This window comes from Chroicocephalus ridibundus, chromosome 1 (genome assembly GCF_963924245.1).
Source record: "Chroicocephalus ridibundus chromosome 1, bChrRid1.1, whole genome shotgun sequence".
Taxonomy (NCBI): domain Eukaryota; kingdom Metazoa; phylum Chordata; class Aves; order Charadriiformes; family Laridae; genus Chroicocephalus; species Chroicocephalus ridibundus.
Window position 1 is genome coordinate 32392642 of NC_086284.1, and position 19258 is coordinate 32411899.

At 42.9% G+C, this 19258-nt stretch overlaps 1 protein-coding gene across 2 annotated transcripts in view; it reads left to right on the plus strand.

Annotated features, from left to right (window-relative positions):
- C1H13orf42 (chromosome 1 C13orf42 homolog) overlaps positions 1-5917 on the plus strand; it is a 33374-nt gene extending 27457 nt beyond the window's left edge. Inside the window, exons 2-3 of one of the 2 annotated variants that reach the window (XM_063341937.1) lie at positions 2228-2375; positions 3200-5917. In XM_063341937.1, the coding sequence (XP_063198007.1) occupies positions 2228-2375; positions 3200-3441 (390 nt within the window). In that variant the 3' untranslated portion in view covers positions 3442-5917. Of the gene's footprint in view, positions 1-2227; positions 2376-3199 lie in introns of those variants that run through there. The other variant, XR_010072065.1, reaches the window with a different exon arrangement.
- The last annotated feature ends 13341 nt before the right edge of the window (positions 5918-19258 follow it).

The window sequence follows — 19258 nt, forward strand, 5'->3', positions numbered from 1 at the left end:
CTAGATACCACATTTTCTAATTTTACATTTTGACGCAATACCCATTCAGTCAGTGGGAATTTTTCATTTGCTTTTATTGGGCTTTATGTTGTCTTTTTAAGGCTTTGAATGGTGACTCTCAGAAGCTAGGAGTAATAGTAGGAAACAATACTCAGCTCAGTGGGCTGGAGAAGATAGATTTTATAAAGACATTACTATTTAAGGCCAGGGAAACATCCAAAGGGAATAACTTAGGTATAGGAGAGTGGCCTGGTGGTGCCAGGTGCCAGGAGATGAATCTCAACACTATAGGTACAGTCTGTGAACTGACTTTGTGCACCGTCACACCAGGATTGGCTTGAGGCAGGGGAGATTTACAGCAGAGCAGTACACGACTAACCATTATCAGGTTGGAAAAAATGAATGCAAAAGGGTACTAAGACCATGGACCAGGATGGTGGGAGATAGATTCTGCACAACTAGGCTTCGTGTAGGGTTGTGAATTTCTGAGATTTGCCGCTGAAAATACTGGTTAAGAAAAATGCCAAAAGCTCAACTTAGGTTTGGCAAACAAGTCAGTCTCCCACAGGCTGAGGCTAAGAGTGCTGCCATCTGACTGTGGCCAGCTAGGTCTTATGTATGAACAGCCCTGGTACTGGCTGGCATGCTATCTCCACAAGCCGTTGTCCCCTCAGGAGCAGGCAGGAATGTCAGCAGGATATGCCACCCGTATGAGTCATTCTTGCCGACACAAATGGCAGGGTCACAGCCACACAGCCCTGGCTTTGCAAAAATTAAGGAGAGGACAAGAAGACTTCTAGAATAGCCAGAATACTCTGCTTCCTAACTACAAATTTTATGTTCACAGATTGCAAGGTTCGTCTTATCACCAGGCTTGAATGGTTTTGTCCCTAACTACCCATTTGTGTTAAATTATCTGTCAGTGGAAATTCACTTCTTTCTCCTACCTGCTGCATGATTAATGGGAAGGTACTTTGTCCAGGCAACCCTGTCCCCGTGGGAGGTTTAATCCAAAGATCCCTAGGACCTGGACTACATGTTGATTGTGGATTCAAAATTTGCCAGTTGGGTCTAGTGAGAGAAAAGAGAGGCGTGTCAGATGCTGGAAGTACACAGGCATTTCTTTAAAACGCCTTTTAACCAATAAGGGCTTAGTCATGATAGCAGTCATTATTTTCAGTAGATGTGTGGTAGCAGCTATCCTTTAGCACACTTCGGAGGACGTCAGTCAACCCATAATGTCAGGAGGGGGATAAGCTAGCTCATCTCTCTGCCTCCACAGAACAGGGAGCAAGCGGGTCCTTCAGAGATGTGGTACAGCATGTATCCTTTGCTTGCACGTTTGAAACCCAAGGTAGCAATTTTCTGACTTGGTATTGCTGCCTGGCAATACACCTAGCTTGGACTGGCAGGGAGAATATATGGCCCTTTATTAGGTAGAGCCTGGCAGGAAGTATTCATCCCACATGGACCTACAGAGTTGCTCACCGAGGCTTTATGACTGCTTCAGCATTTATAGACAGGCATTTGCTTTTTTATCAAGACAGGCTCCTAATTTTAAACCCTGTGGCTTTCCTGTGGGAATTATCACAGTGTTGAATGACTCATATTTTAGCACACACAGTCCTTTTCCATTTCAAAAAGACTTCGGCAATTTAGATTTGGATTCGTTTCACCTAACCTAGGCATTTTAATAAGATGCTTAAATTAGTAACCGAGTTACCCCACAATTCCTCTTCAGCTAAGAGAAAGAGCTGCCTGCAGAGGGGAATTCAGCCTACCTAGGGTCTGACTCATCTTCTGAAGGTACTGGAGCCCTGCATTAATTACAGAAGGAACCCCTCATGACTACATTTCTAATGTGCATCTCATTAGGTGCCTACTGCTAGGTAGAACAAATTTGAGTACAAAGCCCAGCTGTCACTTAGCCACCTAATTAAATGGCCTGATACAGGGATTCTGAGGGATTTTATAATACCTGGCTAGCAGTGCCCAAGCGGAAGATGTTTGGTGTTGAGCATGTAACAAGATGGATGTTTGTTAGACTGCTGTCCTGCTTTCTTTGACGACTGCAAACTGTGGAGTCGTCTGGACCTGTGTCCTTTTCTGACAGCTTGAATTATGGAATCAAATACAATTTTTGCAGCTTCCTTACACAGTTTGTTCATTAAGAAGTCATTGTGCCCACCCCCTCGCTAACTCCTTTTTCCCCCTATCTGATCAACAGGCATCCATGGAGAGAAAAGGCCCACAGTCCAGTTCAGACGTAAGAGAAGCAATAGCTTACTTCGACTCAATTATTGCGGACCTGGATTCAGAGAGGTGGCGGAGAGTTCCTGATGTGGATCTGCCAAATGTGGATGTTGATTTTGATGGTGCAGTATAAACCAGCCAAAATATGATTATTTTTGGTGTGCAGAGGATAGAGGGAGGAGTGGCATTGTAAGAATGTGTTTGTTTATTTAATGGACACAGTTTTCCTCCAAGTTTTCCTTCCCAAATCTAGGACCATTACATGCAATATGTGAAACTACAGTAATACATTGCTTGTTCCCCATTGAAAGGATGCAACTATTTTATGCGTGGCCATTACATGAGCAAATGTAGCGTGTGTTGTGCTGGAATAGTGGTTGCCTTCTGCTCAGAGCTGAATTTTACCCTTTCATCCCTACCACGAACTGTATTTGGAGAACTGTAAAAAATATAAAGATATTTTTTTCTTCATCTGTTTTTCATTTTTCTCATTGAGAAACAGCTGGATGTTTTCTCTCCAACCAGAAAAAAAGAAGTCATTTAGAGATTAGGCTAAATAATGGTATGTTTCCACCAGAATGGATGGGATTGCCCAACTAAATGAAGATGTGCCCATCTGAGCTCATCATTTATCCTGTATAATCGGTGGAGAGAAATAGACATTTCTCTTCTTTGGTTTAGGCTAAGGTGGATACCTGAAACAGGTGAAATTAGCTGTGCCTTAAAAGTGTGTATAAAGGGACTAGCTCTGACATATGTATTTACACTGCAGGCATTGAAATACTAGATAAGATAAATCCCATCCCAGGCAACATCCTGCAGAGAAACCACATTGGTTTCTCAGCATTACCTCCAGGAAGGACCCAGCAGGAACCCTGTTCTCTCACTGTGCGTGTAAAAATATCATTGGCAAACTGTTAACACCAGATTATCTTCTGTCTTTCAGTTGCTACCAGCACAAGTGAACACAGTTTGCATTCAAACTGGATCCTTCGTGCTCCCCGGAGATACTCACAAGACACTGCCCAATCAGCAAAGGCTGCAAACCAGTCTCAAAGAAACAGCCAGCGGAGAACCACTGGCTCTAGGAAGAGGTTGGAAAGACATCCCATGTACTTGCCCAAAGCTGTGGAAGGGGCATATAGCACTTTAAAATTTAAGCCCAAAACACGTAAGAAAGAATATTGAAGGAATATTCCCTCTTCAGCTGAAGACAGGATGTATGAAATAAGGAATGTAAGACTTGCTTTTTTTTTTACCTCTGACCCATCTGTCACACTCTGGAAATGACATGTGCAGTCACTGAAGGTTCTTTGTGTCGGACATATTTTGAGCCATGGCTATTCCAATGTTGGACTCTTAACTCATCGAGTTCATTGTGCCTAACAATACTGCTTTGTCATTCAGCTTGGGGGGGAACTCCAACTTGACAAGCCTTTCTTCTAGTGCTGTTATTGAAAGCAATGATTCAGATATTGCCTGGTGCAGTAATTTTTCTTCTGACTCCAGCACTACAAAGTAATTCGGGCTGTTCAGCTAATACGGTGGAGCTCTTTGCACCAGTGCTTCAACTTGGGAGCAGTGAAACAGAATTTTCTCCTTTTTTTGGTTGTGAAAATTTGTGTGTGCCATCACTGTCACTGTGATCTGAGAGTAAACAGCAGCACTGAGGTACAAGCAGGCTGCGGTACAAGCACATAAAGCCGCAATGAAGGAATCAGCATTAGAAACCTCTGTTTTGAGGAATTGCTCCAGTGTGTTTTGAAAAAACAAACTTATCTTGTACTCTGCTTGCTAATGGGAATGGTTCTGTTCTGGGATACAACATCAAGGGACTCACTGAATGCAAAAACGTATCCAATTTTTTTTATATGGTTATACCGCCTGCTAGTTTTCATCTATTTTAACACCCAGTTGCCGAATCTAGACATCCCAGTGTACATTAGGAAAGCTTAATGTATTGGAGTAGAACGCGTCATGAATGAATTGGAGCAAAGGTTGTTCTCAAGGGCAGAAGGCAATTAGCAGACAAATCCACTGCATCAGCATTAGATTATACCTAGTATTTGGAATTCTGCTACTTCATTGTTAAAGACTACATATTACAAAGAACAGAGCCTAGAAGCGCTCTTAGAGGTGATATGCTTTCCAGGTGATACTTGGAATGGCTAAGACCCATACTCTGACTGTTTCCCACTTGCACAGCAACGTAAAAGTGCATAGAAAGTGACAAGAAGCTAGCACCCTGTGGAAATACTAGCCTATGGCCCTTCAGATAGGGCAATATAATTTTGTGTCACAGCCATCAGTCTGAGTCACATCTCCCAGCTCATGCTGTGTCTTAAGAATTTGCGAAGATGTTTGGGATCAAGCCTTTGCTTTCTCTGATTGTTTTCATCTGGTGTTCCATCAGTGGTTCACCGTGATAGGTGGATCACGGAAGCACCGGTATAACCAGCTGGTGATTCACTGGTGGTTTCTCGTTTCTGTGTTCAGTAGTTTTTGTGTCCACAGGCTTGGATAAATTTCCTAAGGCACTGGCCATCAGTATAACCCGTCTGATATATCATAACCTCCATGAGCCTTGTGCCCACGACACAGAACATTTGACGGGCGGCAATTCTTGCTGATTTGTGTTCCTAGTCTTTGGGACTGAGTTATTCAACCACCATTTATGTCACGAGGTGGAAGTACCTCTCTCAGATCTCACTGATCCAGGACACTCTGTCATGAGATAGGAGAGTGCCAAAACCCCCATATGTTCCTCCATTCAGAGCTGGCATCTCCTGTTTGATTAAAACATTTTGTTTCTTTTTCTAGTGGTGTTCCTGAAGGGGAGGGAAGAATTGTTTCTGTAGCACTTTAATTCTGGAGGTGCTTTGCCACTCTTCGTCTCGGCTGTATCCTCTTGAAAATGACCAGTTTAACTGACATCATTGGTACATCTTCCTGAAGAGTTTAAATTAAGGTCTAGGTTTTGCTTCCCTGCTGTTGGTGCTTCTCACAATTAATCTGTATTCTGTATACAGACAGTGTTGCTGCCTTTGTACCTCCGCAGTCCTGTCCTGACTGGCCTGAACTGAACATCCTATCTTTAAAACTGCTCTGCCTTTGACTTATCATCATTTAAGGCCAAAACCTGCACATTTTTGGCAACTGTGTCACCTTGAAACCCCTCTCCAAGCAGAATCTCACACTGAAGTTGCCGAGGAACATTTTTCCTGATTGTGTGGTCACCTTTTTACTACTAGAACCTGCAACATGGATGGATGCTGGCAGAAAACCTCACCGTCTTTTTCAGTTACTATACCAGAATTAGGCTTGTGCATAATTAAAATACTGATGAAAGAAGAAGAAAAGAATTCCAACGGTGTTCTACCCTGGGCTGTGCTTCACGTTCATAGTGCCAAGGTTTTACTTATTGGAGTAATTGAGCTTTTTGCTGTTGTTTTGAGCATGCACCGTGATGTGCAGAACCAGACTGCTTCAGCATGTTTGACCTTCCCTGTGACTTCTTGTCTGTCCTTGTAAAATGGAGATACCTCTGGTCATCTGCTGTGACAGAGGGTAAGGGTCCCCCTGCTGTCCAGCACACAAACTCCAATGTGAAATATGTGCTTGCTTTTATGAGTAAGAGACAGAGGTTGGAAAAAAAGCTTTGTAATTTTGATATGGGTTCTGTGATTTATTTTTTCCCCCTGTTCTTAAAGTTCATTTCAAGCCTGTTATCATCTTAGGAAATTTTAATTAAGCAAGTGAAATAAAGCAGTTTTTCTCTGAGAACATTTTCTATCTCCTATCCCATAAATGCAGGCATCTTCCTTCTCCTAGCATATTAGCCCTTGTGAGCTCCTCACTGGACACGGCTCAGGTCCAACAGAGCTGTGGCGAGTGGCCCAGCATCTTAGGGCGCTCTCTGGGGAGATGGGAGCTGAGGGTTCAAGCTCAAAAGCTGGGTGTTGTGCTACCTGTGCTAGAACAGGGCAGTTGAGCAGAAAGGGAGCAGGAGACAGGAAAGGGAAGCATTTCCACCCCCTCTGTTAGCTGCCTCCTCAGAGAAGGGTTTAGTATGGATGGCAGCACACACTATATTGCCCCGAGACAGAAGCGTGCCCCTGCCTAACACCGACTCACTCTAGGCAGCTTTCCTTGCAGTTTCCAGAAGCGGTTGGTTGCCCTACAAAGGTGCTCCTTGGCTGCTCTGAATTATTCCCCCAAGGCCTTTGGAGGCAGAGCTCTCTGCACTGACGCTAAAGGGACTCTATCTGCCTTGGGTAGGCCCTCTAAATGACCTTGCTGCACCATGCAGTTATTTTCAGGCATTGCAATGTTGAAATTATGCACCTACAATAGGTGCTCTGACAATGCAAATCGTACAGAAGAATTATTCATGACGAGCAGAGCTCTGTATGACCTAGATCCCTTGCAGAGATTATTAGTGAGCTCTCCCAGTCGTGCCCCCAGGCCCTGATAATGAAGTGCGTCAACTAGGAGATCTATCAATCAAGGCTGCTGTGTGCGAGCGTTCCCCACAGCACTGATCCCCAAAAACTCTTTTCCAGAGTGCACTGGATTAATAGGGAGGACTTTCAGGAGAGCACCTCTTATTTTGTTGTTTCGACTCTGGCTCAGCTGACGTACTGGGGCATTTCAAGTTCCTTTAGCGAGTGTCATTGCTGAGCACTAGCTCTGATGGGGCTCTGGCTATTAATTTCTGTGCTGTCACATCCACAGCTGTCCATGAGAAACTAAAGACACTATACAAGAATCCAGTAACCAAAGAGAGATGAAGTCCGTTGAAGAAATCATGTCCCGGGGGACTCAAAATCATTTTGTCCTTTTACGTTGAGCACCTCGGTGTAATCATGATGCACAAAAGTGAGCTGAAATTGTAAGCATCTTTGGCAGAAACAGAAGAAATATAGGCAGCTAATGGAAAGTTGGCAGCTGGACAAGGTGTTCACTCTGGTTTGAATCTTCCAGTGCCATAAAGTTAGAATGAAGGCAGCAGGTGTCAGCACCGCATTAAGTAATGCAGGAAGTCCCCCAAGGTAATGCATAGCAAAGATATATAGTTACCTGCTGCTTTGGATTGAATGGGGTGTATGAAAAATATTCAATTAGCACCAGTGGTTGTCTTCAAAATTTTCACAGGGGTAGGGACAGTTTGTAGCTCTGCTTGGGCAAATTCAGGAGAGCATCTGTTGTGCTTTTGTGGCAGAGCAGGTCCACAAGGAAACGAAGGCAGCGTGAAGCTGGCCAGTCACAGCAGGCTGTGTTTAGGGGACTTTTGCCACCTTTTGGCCCTATAGCTCTGGGTTATGCCCATGATGAAGTGGAACCAAGTTGCATCAAGTTAGTGGAATGACTCTTGACTTATTTTGAGTTTAATGGCTAGAAAATCGTGTTGTTCTGAAAGAATTTGAGGTCGAATCAGAACGTATGAACCCAGCTGCTTTAGAACGGCCTGAGAAGGCAGAGGGTAAAGTCTGTTACTTGATTAGCAGTAATTTAGTGCATGGTAAAAAGTATTCTACTAACAGGCTTGTCATATTAAAAAATCAGCCATCTTTTTAAAGGCAAGACCAGGCATCATCACCTCAATGGCTCATGCTGATTATGATACCCTGACCCCTTTCAGAAGATGAGGTGACCTACTAGAGAAAATATGAAAAAAAAACCTTGTGGAATGAAAAGTGATGTGTTCCATCCTTTTATTAAAGTGAGGCTGAGAAGGGAGCAAGACCTCACCAAGAAGCCTACGGCCACTGCTAGTGAGGCGCTGCAAGTGCCACCAAAGTGAAATGTGTGAGTGAGCAGAAAACTTTCACGAGTAAGTGATGGGGACTGTCACATAGAGCAACGGCTCTTGAAGGAGATTTCTAGAAAGGTAGCTAAAACTGTCCCTTGGCCACACGGTGGCAGTTCATTCCTAGCTATTCTGCAGCCCTCCTATTTCTCTGATGAGCAAAAGAGAACTGAGGATAAAAGGGAAAGGGAAGTGTTTTGTCCTGCTTCATCAACAGACGGTCGGTCTGTGTGTGTATCTTTTATCCACTTCTAGGCTCCTTAATTCACAAGCATTTTTTTGAAAGTTTCCAATTAACATTAGTTATTTAAATGAGTTTATTCTTCCAGGGAGATTATTTCCTTAGGAAATAAATAACCGTGACATCATAGGAGACACTGAAACCTCGGTAAATCGTGTCTGAGACGCTGACCACTTGCCTCTAACTGTGTCTGGAAACAAATGGACAAAGTATTGTCATCGCCAGAAACAATACACTCTTAGGCACAGAAAATACGAAGATGTATTAAAAATAATAAGCAGAGGATCTGAAGATTCAGAAGTTCAATCTTGAGATAGGCCTGAGCTAAGAGTTTCTGACCTGATTCTGAAGTTCCTTCCAAGGCCCAGGAGAATCAATATATGAGATTTCCAGCTTCTTGGGGCCTGTAATGCTGTTATTCCAGAATTTGCTAATCTAACCAGCTCGGTTAGTCAAAAAATAACCTACTCCTGCATCAGCTGCTCCTGTGTCTTCCAGGGGTATGTTTATATTTAGTGCATGCACACTAAACTTCTTGGGTTTTTTTTTCCTTTGTTTTATGCCAAAATACTCATTTACAGAAAAAAAAAAAAGGAATATGTCTTTGCACTGGTTATGACTACACATCAGCAACAGGCGCTTGCATTAATTCAGATGATTGTATGGTCCCAAAGTGTTCAGATTCACGAAGTTCTCTGCATTAATAAGGCCCAGGTATAACATCAGCGCTGGGACTGCTCAAATGCAGGCTCTTAGTCTGGGCTTGTTTGTGGTTTGATACATGACACTGTGTCCTTGTTAACTGACCAATGCAGTACTGTTGTCTTCAGAGACTTACATGGGGAACAGCAAAGGGAGAGGGGGGTTGATCAACAATAAAATACTCCGTGCTGTTCCTAAGTTAGAGCTAGCTTTAGTATCACTTCACTGTAGAGAACTGATTCATCACATTCTTACCCTTCAATAGCTTCACTTTTCAGTTTCCAATATGCAGAATTAATTTTTGCCCCCCTCATCTCAACCCTATAGGTCTTTGCTGTGCCAGGAAAGTGAGCAGTTCAGTGGAAGGGCTCCAGTGTGAGCAGAGCTGACCCATAATTACAGCTGAATAAACTGAAGCGAGCATACTCAGGGCCAGATTTGCAGTCGCCCTTAGTGGGATTTTCAAAAGGCACGTAACTAGCATCAGTGGGAGTTAGGTGAGTCTGACAATTGCACTGGTGCCTGACTGCTTTTGGAAAAGATGGTCTGGAGCCAAGCTTGAGCAGACACAGCTCCATTTCTAAGAATTAAATTAGACTCACAAGAAGGCCAGAATCAGCCCATTCTGGCTGCTTCTGAGCCCACCAATGTTAAGTCCTTGAGTGGTGTAATTCTGAAAGAAAGGGTTGTCCCACACCTCTGTCAGGTTTCTGCAGCCCTTGCTGCTGTCTTCCTGCAGGGCTGCTGGTGGTTACTGATGCTCCCATGTGACTCGGGCCCTGAGGATTTGTTGATAATGTTCCTGGAAGTGCAATTACTCACAAAACCAGAATTTCTATGCATGCTGTGTGAATACGAGAAATGCTGCTGCTGTCATATTCACACAAGTATGTCCCAAGGCTCGTGCAAAAGTGCCCCTCTGCCAGGGGATACTTGCACATGACAACATGACATTTTCCGCAGACAAGCTCTTACGGCAACATCCCACCACACTTACCGTTCCTCAGGAGAAGATTTCAGACTTGTTCTACTCTGAAGTGAGATATGAAAGATCAGAGTCTGATCTGCTTCACTATGGCGGATCTGGAGCTCGTCTGTCGAATTCAAGGGGCTGAAGGGGAACAGAAGGTGGGAAGAAATGAAATAACCTAGGCGTGAACCCAGGACGAAAAGATTCAGTGCAAGTATTGTCTTTTTAAATACAGTATTTTGTTTTTCTACTTCTTGTATGTTATGATGGCAGGACTTGCCAGGTGCAGTTGGTATGCAACTTGTGGAGAGTATGTGGGCAGCTGAGAGGCTGGTCAGGCAATGGACTGCACTTGGCTGGCTAGACATACCCTGGGACACCTACAGATGGACGGCATCTGAGCTGGCTTAACAGCAGCACTCAAAGAAGTCAGCAGTCTACTCCCAGAATCTGTAGATTTCAAAACTGAGGCTACTCTACCAGAAATATCCCCCCCCACCTCCCCACCCTCACCCCCCATCTCCTGTGCAACTTCACGTTTTCTCCTTGAAACACTCCGATTCAGACTCAGGCTGACAAAATTACTTTTCTCTTTCTTTTCTTCAGAGCAGTGTGCCCCGCTCTCCTGGGAAAGGATATATAGAAAAGCAAACGCTGGGGCTTACATTTGGGTCTCAGTCCTGTGTACCATGGCTTCTAGACATTCAAAACTGATGTATTATAAAAAAAGAAACGAAGAAGAAAAGAAACTCACAGTTGGTGTGCCAGAACAGCAACAAGCAGGAGCAACTTGGTTGCTGCAAAGACACAAGAGCACCTGCCTTGCAGAAGCTGTAAGCAGACAGCCAAACATGGTAAGCTTCTTTCAGTATCACTGTTTAAAATGAAAATATGCGGCGAGAGAACACTTTAAAAAAAAATTCAATAGCAAGCTTTATAAGTCAGATTTAAACGCCAATTGCTGCATGGTTTTCCCAAACAAAACAGTTGCCTTTCACTCAAGGATATGAGTGAATGGATATGAGATCCATTAATTTCCCTTCTTTATTCTGTCAATAGTTTAGCCGTATTAGTTCTAAAAGGATTCAGATTACCCAGAGATGATTTTCTTGTTACTGTCTTTAATTACACTCTGGCTTCAAAATTTACTATGTTTTCTTTATCGAAACTTGAATTACTGATGTGAAGAATTCAGGACCAGGGGTCAAAATGAGCAGGGCTATTAAAAAACCAAATATACACAAAATAAGGGCATTGTTGTTTTCTTTAGAGGCTTGCTATTACATCTTAACTAGCATTTTGAGAGCTCTATTTTTCCCCTTTTATTCCATGAGGTATAATATGTTAATGTTTTTCCTCCCTTTAGTACATATTTATCAATTCCTGTCTGAAATCTCTTACTATAGAGAATTTTGGTAGAGAGACCTGCGAAAAAACTGGAGTAAGTATTTTATTCTCTAGAAGAGGAGTACTGGTTGTGGTTGGGGACTTTTGCAATGGGGCCGAAGGGGGTTAAAATCTGATTACGTGGTGAGGAGGATTATCAATAGAATTGAGGCCCCCATAGCTCTGCGCCTCACCGTTATAATTAATGCTGAGCAGCCTGTGCCAAAATTCCGTGCTGAGTCATATCCCTGTAGAAGTTGTGTGGCTTGTGCTCAGTGCAAATCAGGAAACAACTCAGAAAAGGCAAAGGCATCCCACATCAGCAGTGGCAGATGCATTTGCCTGTGAGATTAATAATGCCTTTACCTATTGCCAGGTTCATCTTTCCCCTCTGGGATTTCATTTGTTGCGTATCATAAACCAGACTCCTTCCTTTGGACCCGCTCCTTTGCAACCTGCATTAGAAAGCGCTGAATGGCTGACAGAGGCCCTCTTGGCTCGCTGGTGACCCACCACCCCTCTCTTGGCTGGAGGAGAACAGCGAGCCAAGGCCATACCAAATCCCAACGACCCTTTCAAAGGAGGTGGCCATTGACTGGAAGGGTTTCCTGACCCAGTGAAGGGGCCTCTGTGCAAATAACCCCGCGCTGGCACGTGGGCTGGGAAAATCTCCATCGGGGGAAACTCATGCAACTTGCCTCTCCGTGGCCCTGTTTCATTAAGAGGAAGGATGATTTTGTTAACAGACCACAGAAAGTACATTTACAGCTCAAAAAAACCTCATAAATTTCACAGCATGCTATTAACCAAGCCCATTACTTTTTGGGCATGGTCTTGTTCAGCAGAAATTTTAAATAACAGGCGCATGGCAATGGACGACTTAGAAATGCCAATACTTATGGAAAAATGTGTAGTGAGCTCTCTCACTAGTAATTTTTGAAACAACGGTTTCAGCGGCTGCTGGGTGGCTTGCATGGCACACAGCTCTGTTCCTCAGGAAAGAATTTCCATCCCAATCTGCATTGCTTGCCTTAATTATTAATATGAAGACTAAACACAGACAGATGGCAAAATAAACTCTGTTAGGTTGGTGTGAATCTGAAGTTCCTTCCACCAACATAACTGGGAGCAGATCTTGAGCCAAAACATATAGAAAGCTCTTGATGTGAGTCTGAGATGTCACAGTTCGCACAAAAAAGATCCGAGAGTCAAGTTCTTGGCCTCTGGGGCCCGTATATCAACCCAGAGTGGATGGTGACATTTGTAGAGGTTTTCTGGCTCTCTTCAGCATGCACACACATGCTTAGGTTGGGCCTCACACTCATTTTTGTCTGGATCTGGCAGCTTGCTTTCTATGCTGAGCCGATAGTAGTTTTGTCTTTCAGATGTTTACGTGTGTTGTGCCTGCAAGCACGCCAGAAACACTCAGGCTGTTCTGCCTGGGCTCTGATTTTCTGCTCTCAGCCTCTGAAATGGGTTTGCACACAGTGTGTCGTATTCCTCCTTTTCCCCCCAGTATAACTGCATTTCTTCGGTAGTACCTTATTGCATTAATGTCAGGAGAACAGGAAGAAAAATTTAATGATAGATGTAGCCACAATACAAGAGGATACAGGGAAAGGGGACTGACTGATTTAAGCATTTGCTATTAGATATAAAGAAATGCGCACATGTGAACTCTTCTGGACAGGGTGCATAGGCTCATATTCAATCTGTATAACTCTAGCTGGGATGATTCTTACCAGCTGAAGTCTTATGCATCTAGTATAAGCCATGCCTTGGCTCCCTGCGCGGTCACCAGAGGCTGACAGCTGTTCATCCAGGCTATTCCTCTCGGGGGTAGGATAGGTAGGATGAATCACCTTCTGAAAATACCTTTCTCTCACAGCCTGTAAAAGGCCTCCAGGTAATTAGCCCCTGACTACATGCATGACTTTTAGCAATTCAAAGGCAGGTGAAATGAATCACGAATCTTTTCTTTGCAACATGTATGACATCTTAGAGCAATGTGCCATTCAGCCTGCCTGCTACCCAGAGCTGCTCGAATCCAGTGCTCTTGATTGTAGGTGGAAAGGAGTCATATACTTAAGCACACTGTGGGTAGCCTGAATATACCTCTGTCCCTTCCTCTGCAGTTTTTTATGCTGCTTTGATGATGCTTACAGGGCCATCAGAAAAGAATTGCAAATTAGATCAACCTCAGTAGCTGCACCGGGAAGATATTTGAATTTACTACTGTCTGCTTTATGCCGTTAGCATCTCAGATCTAGAAAGCAATCATGACAGGACCTGTCTCTATCAGGAATTTCACTAGGTAGGTAAGAGTGACATTTAATGTAGGGAAGGGCACTAAGAGATGAGCATTCAATCTTGAATGTTCCTTGTGTAGAGGGAAATATTGCCTATCATAATAGAGAGGGAAATATTGCCTATCGTAATGGAGTAAGTCAAGGTTTTCCAAAACTTGTAGTGATTTTAGGTGTTCAGCTTAAAATAGAATCATAAAATCATAGAGTGGTTTAGGCTAGAAGAGACCTTAAAGATCATCTAGTTCCATCTGCCCATGGGCAGGGACACGTCCCACTAGACCAGGCTGCTCAAAGCCCCATCCAGCCTGGCCTTGAACACTTCCAGGGACGGGGCATTGACAACCTCTCTGTGCAACCTGTTCTACTGTCTCACCACCCTCATAGTGAAACATCTCTTCCTGAACATACCAAAATATACCAAATACTTCGTGGACACATCCTTTGAAGTATTTCAAACTAGGTATCCAAAAACTACTTTTGAAGCCTTGGTGGTAGCCACTCCTCTAAACTGATGCCATCTTTCTTTCTTTCTTTCTCAGTCTTTCCCTGCTCCCACTGGGCCGGAGATTCTTTCTTATGCAGGTTTTTGTAGCGTCTGACACACGAGGACCAGGGTCTTGTCTGTGACCTCTGGAAGTTGCCCAAGTACAGAAGATGCAGAGGGAAGCAGGCTACACACACACTCTGAGGAACAATTGTTTGTGGCCTTCTGGCTAATTTTCTTATCTAGAGCATCTGTGGATGTTCTTTTTCAACAGGAGAGGAGAGCTCTGCACTGACTTGAAAATGCTTAGGATAAACAAACATAAGAGATAAGACCCTCTAAAGAGATAAGGCTAAAGAACTACATTTTGTTTTCTCACATGGCTTTTTTTCCCACTTGTGTTTCTGTTTGAGGAATCATACCTCCTGGAGAGAGCACAGAAGAACCCCTGCACGCCCCTGTATTCCCCTCAGCCCACCACTCCAAAGACCTCCCTTGACAGGGGTTGATTCAATTTCTTTATTCTTCTGTGGAAATTGCTTTTATAAAATCAAAAAGTTTAGAGGCTGCTGTGCCCTGCTTTCTGGTTCTCCTGCGTTCAGCCCTATTCTCTGATTCGAGAAGCCTATGGCACGCTAAATAAAGACAGTTTGTTACTTCTCTATAGCTTAGAGAGCACTGGCATCTTTCCCAGTGCCTCCTGGCAGACCTTGCTGTCATACCAAGATGTCGGCTTGTGGCAGATCTGCCCGTAACCTCTCTCTGAGGGCAAGAGGGAATCATTTCCCATCCCAGGGTAATCCCCGTGACTATTTGTCCTGCAGTGTGTAAGTGGAAGTGTTTAAGCCGGGTTGGATGGGGCTCTGAGTAACCTGATCAAGTTGAACATGTCCCTGCTCATTGAAGGGGGTTTGGACTAGATGAAGGTCCCTTCCAATCCAAACTGTTCTATGATTCTATGGTTCTGTGATCTTCGTAGGTGTTTAAGACCTATCCACTCGCAAAGAGGCAGCATTGGTTGTTCGTTTGAAGATCGGGATCTATTTTCTGTACAGGCGTGCGTATTTCTGTGAACATCCCAGAAGTACACTGTCACAGAAATGCCCACTGTTGTGGGCAGTGGGAATCATAATAGAAATTAATGGTTGCTACTCTTAGTCTTATAGCTTTAACTTGGTCACATCCAAATAGCTGTGGTTATGCAGCTGGTGCCTGTATGCAATGACAGATACTCTATAAATACCACAGACAGCAAATAATTGAGATAGCATTTAAAGTGTCAGGTGAACATCGTATTTTGGGGTTTATAATTTTATAGTGGGTGTGGAGGCACAACTTGCTTTCCCAGCTTTTAGTAATATAATTATAAAATTGCCTGGTGTTTCCATTTCAGAAAGACACCCGTTTTCTTGCACTTTCCACCCCCCACCAGCACATGCACACGGAACCTTCACAGTTTGAATCATTTCTACTCTGTATGAAATTCTGAGCCAGATGTTGAATGCAATTCTTCTGGTGTAAATCTGGAATTGGTATGCCTTGACTAAAATTCTTTGAGATTTACAAAGTTGCAGGAACATAAATCATTATTAAATCTGGTTGTAATTGTCCCTTATATGGCATATTTTATATAAAATAGTCCTGTTGATGAGCTAGGTAACAGCAGAAATGCAGGTTGAGCCGGAGGGAGAAAAGATGCTTCATCAATAAATTTAAAAAATGTAAGGATATCATATAGAATAATTTACTTAAGCCATTAGGCCACAATATGAAGCTGTGACTGCTTTTAAATCAGGTAACCTAGAGTCTGGTGCCAAAATTCTTCAGTAGTGAAGTGACAATGGAAATTTTTCATCAAGAAGTGGAGTGTAAAGGGGGAGAGAAGCATGTAGTATTGTTTGTGCTGCACGAGTTTAACAGCCCAAAGAGGAAAAAAAGGATGGACACAAATCCAGAAAATGGAGCCTTTCATAAAGATAATGAGGTGCATTCAATGATTTACGGAAATGAGGAAAATTGCTTACAATTTTCTCTGCCAGTTTGGAGGTTTTTTTCATCTACCAGAAATATTTTAGAGATAACACACGTTACAGTCGTGAAGCTTAAAGAGGGATGGAGATGGATGAGTTGGATTGTCCTTTATCTTGCCATTCACGCAGGGCAATTGTCTGTGGGCTAAATCACGCCAAGTGGCTGTATTTTATACAGGTGTAAATGACTGAAGGGTACTTCTCAAGTGTGATTCAGCTGTCATATTTTAGATGTCTATTTTCAGATGAGATGAATTGCACTGCAGAAATGCCCGTTTCTTCTTATTGCCTATAAAGGGAGCCTGGGGTGACCAACTCAGATAATGGGAAAACATAACAAAAATGTGTAAGAGAGCATTTGAGAAAGAGTGTATGAGCATGTAATGAAAGGACGCATCATCACTCTTTCACAGACTGAAGCAAAATGAATATTGCATGCACCACTACCATCTCATGTTTAGTAAGTGCTTATCTTTCAGCCTTCATGTTATCTGAGTGTATCATGTTAAAACAGTCTACCAAGATGATTCATGTCATACACAGGAACATGAGCACACTCACATATGTTCTTCTCTATGCTATTCCCTAGACAGCACAAGATGAAGCTTCTCAGGAGACAAAGAACTGTTCAACGCTGACGTGAAATTGAGAAAAGAAATCCTATTGGGATATCGTGCAAAGTGTGTGAAATTAAGGCAAGGTGGGAGAACATCCTCTTTACCTCCTGTAGAAGGACCAGAATGAGCTATGGGTCTCAGCAGCACAGACACTTTCCCACGAGGGAGGCAGCCTGCTGAATATAAATATTGTAGGCAGTGAGTCACTGAAGATGATGTCATTGATTTATGCAAGGATTGCAGAGTTTGGATTTGGTGGGAGAGGTTTTCTTGTCTAAATGCAGCCAGACCATGATATGCAGTGAGTTTATTTTCTTCTGATTTTAGTAGAGCTGTTGCTTAACTTTCATCTGTATGGTGGAGTGCGTTGGGTTATCTGCTCAGGAAAAATATGTATTCTGGGTCTCCTTTTGTTTCTTTCAATTATTTTGTGTACCTTTTGTCCTGAAAGGAGGTTGGTTTTTCAGCAGTTATATAATTGCTGCGGTTGCTTATACAACCAGAGGAGGAGGAGGCAAGAATTGTTTTCAGCTAGCTTTCCAGAGAAGTGTCTGGAGAGAAAAAAATGCAACACATCTTTGATAGATGGCGTCAGATGGGACACTGATGTTTGGAAGGACGATGAAGAGGAGGAAACAGTTCATTCTCTGTCAGAATGATAACTCCTCAGATTTTAGATGTGAACTATTGATGTCTGCCTACTACCACCACTGGTATTTGTACACACACACACACATATATGTATACTGGCTAAAACAGGATCTCAGTTTTAAGGATCGTGGTTCTAGAACATGACAGAATTCATACGCAGTATGTATTCATATACATTCCCAGATGTGCCGCAGTTCAGCGGGTTTTTTTGGGACTGTCTTTGGCTTCTTTTTGAACTCTTCCCCTGGCAATTAGAAAATAACTGCACTTTGGTCAGCCACAGAATTTCAATAGGCTGAAGCAGCCAAGTTACTGCCATTTCTACCAAGCCACATGAACTCCTACTATTGCTTTTCTGGGTTCATGAGAATATTTGTAATGAAGAAAGCGTCATCTCGCAAGTCACTGAGGTAGCCTCCAGCACTATACAAAGGAGTTTTGTACAGCAATAAAAAACATGTTTGCATTATTATGTGCAGGATCTTTTTCTGGCTGCGTTTTCACAAAACTTGTTTTCTGGACTTACTACAGTCTCCGTAAAACCGTATTGTGGGCAGAAGTTTGGCATTGGAGAGCAGCTTCAACATGATAACTAAGGTTTCCTGATGTTTTGCTTTTGTATTTACTTTGGGAAATTAAAATAAATTTGATCATTGCTAAGTTACATGTGACAATACCTGGGTTCAGGCAGGCAGATTTCATCTTCCTTGTGCTGCTTCATGGCTCTCCCTTGGCACACCAGTATGAACTTGTTGCTTTCACTTTGTTAAGGTTGCATTCACCAAGAACAGGACAACGTATGTGCACATTGTCACAAGAACTGAAAAAAATCACTTCCAGCCTTCTTCATAGAAATATTTGAAACCACTGCATTAGCTTATGTTTCTTTCCTTACCAGAATAAAATAGCTAGCCACATTTTCAATTCATTCTTTTGGTGAAAGGTGTAACAAAAGCATTTCTGCAGGCAAGGTAAAATGAAGGTTCACTGAAATAGTTCAGATTTCCTAGAAAATCTGAAAACAAAACTGTTTTCTATTTTCCCATAGAAATCACCTCATGGAAAAGTTTGACAAGTTTCTACAAATCAATTTTGTTAAGATATTTTGTTTCGTGGAAAATAAAAATAATTCTTTATTAATTGACTGGTGCTCTGGGACCAGTTTATTATAGATAAATAAGGCTTCTGAGGGTACAAAGTGCAGAAAGGCATCCAACACCTTCAGTAAGATTTTTTTATATCAGCACCACTTACACCTCTCAAAATCCTCTCCTTGTGCTTAGTGTCTCTATTGGTTAAGACCTGTAAGGTCTAAACCTTAAGACCTCTACAGGTTAAGACCTGTAACTTATTTTTGGTCCTGTTTATCCAGAGAAGCTTTGGGCTGAAGACAGAAGATTCTGCTGTGCATTTCCTTCCCATGCCGTGTTTGACAAAGCAGTAAGGCAGCGTACTCGGTTTGAACATGGAACTCAACCTTTATTTCAGAGAAATAAGCCTATGGGCTGGCTCTTTACCTGGCACAAATTGCCCCAGCCTACTCTGAAATTGATGCAGATAGATAGACTGACTTTTTTTTTTTGCAGATTTTTTCTTACCTAATGTTGGAAAGCAAGGAACACCACATTGTTGACTTGATGCCTGTTTTAATATACCTGGGAAATGAAAACCAGCTCACTCAGTATCCCCAGAGTGAGATGTGCTTCAGGACTGGGAGGCTGGAGCTCTGTGATCTTCATCATTAGTGTTTAACAAGGGCAGATGCTGAGACTGAAGCAGAAGCCTGGCATCTGTGGAGTCACAAAT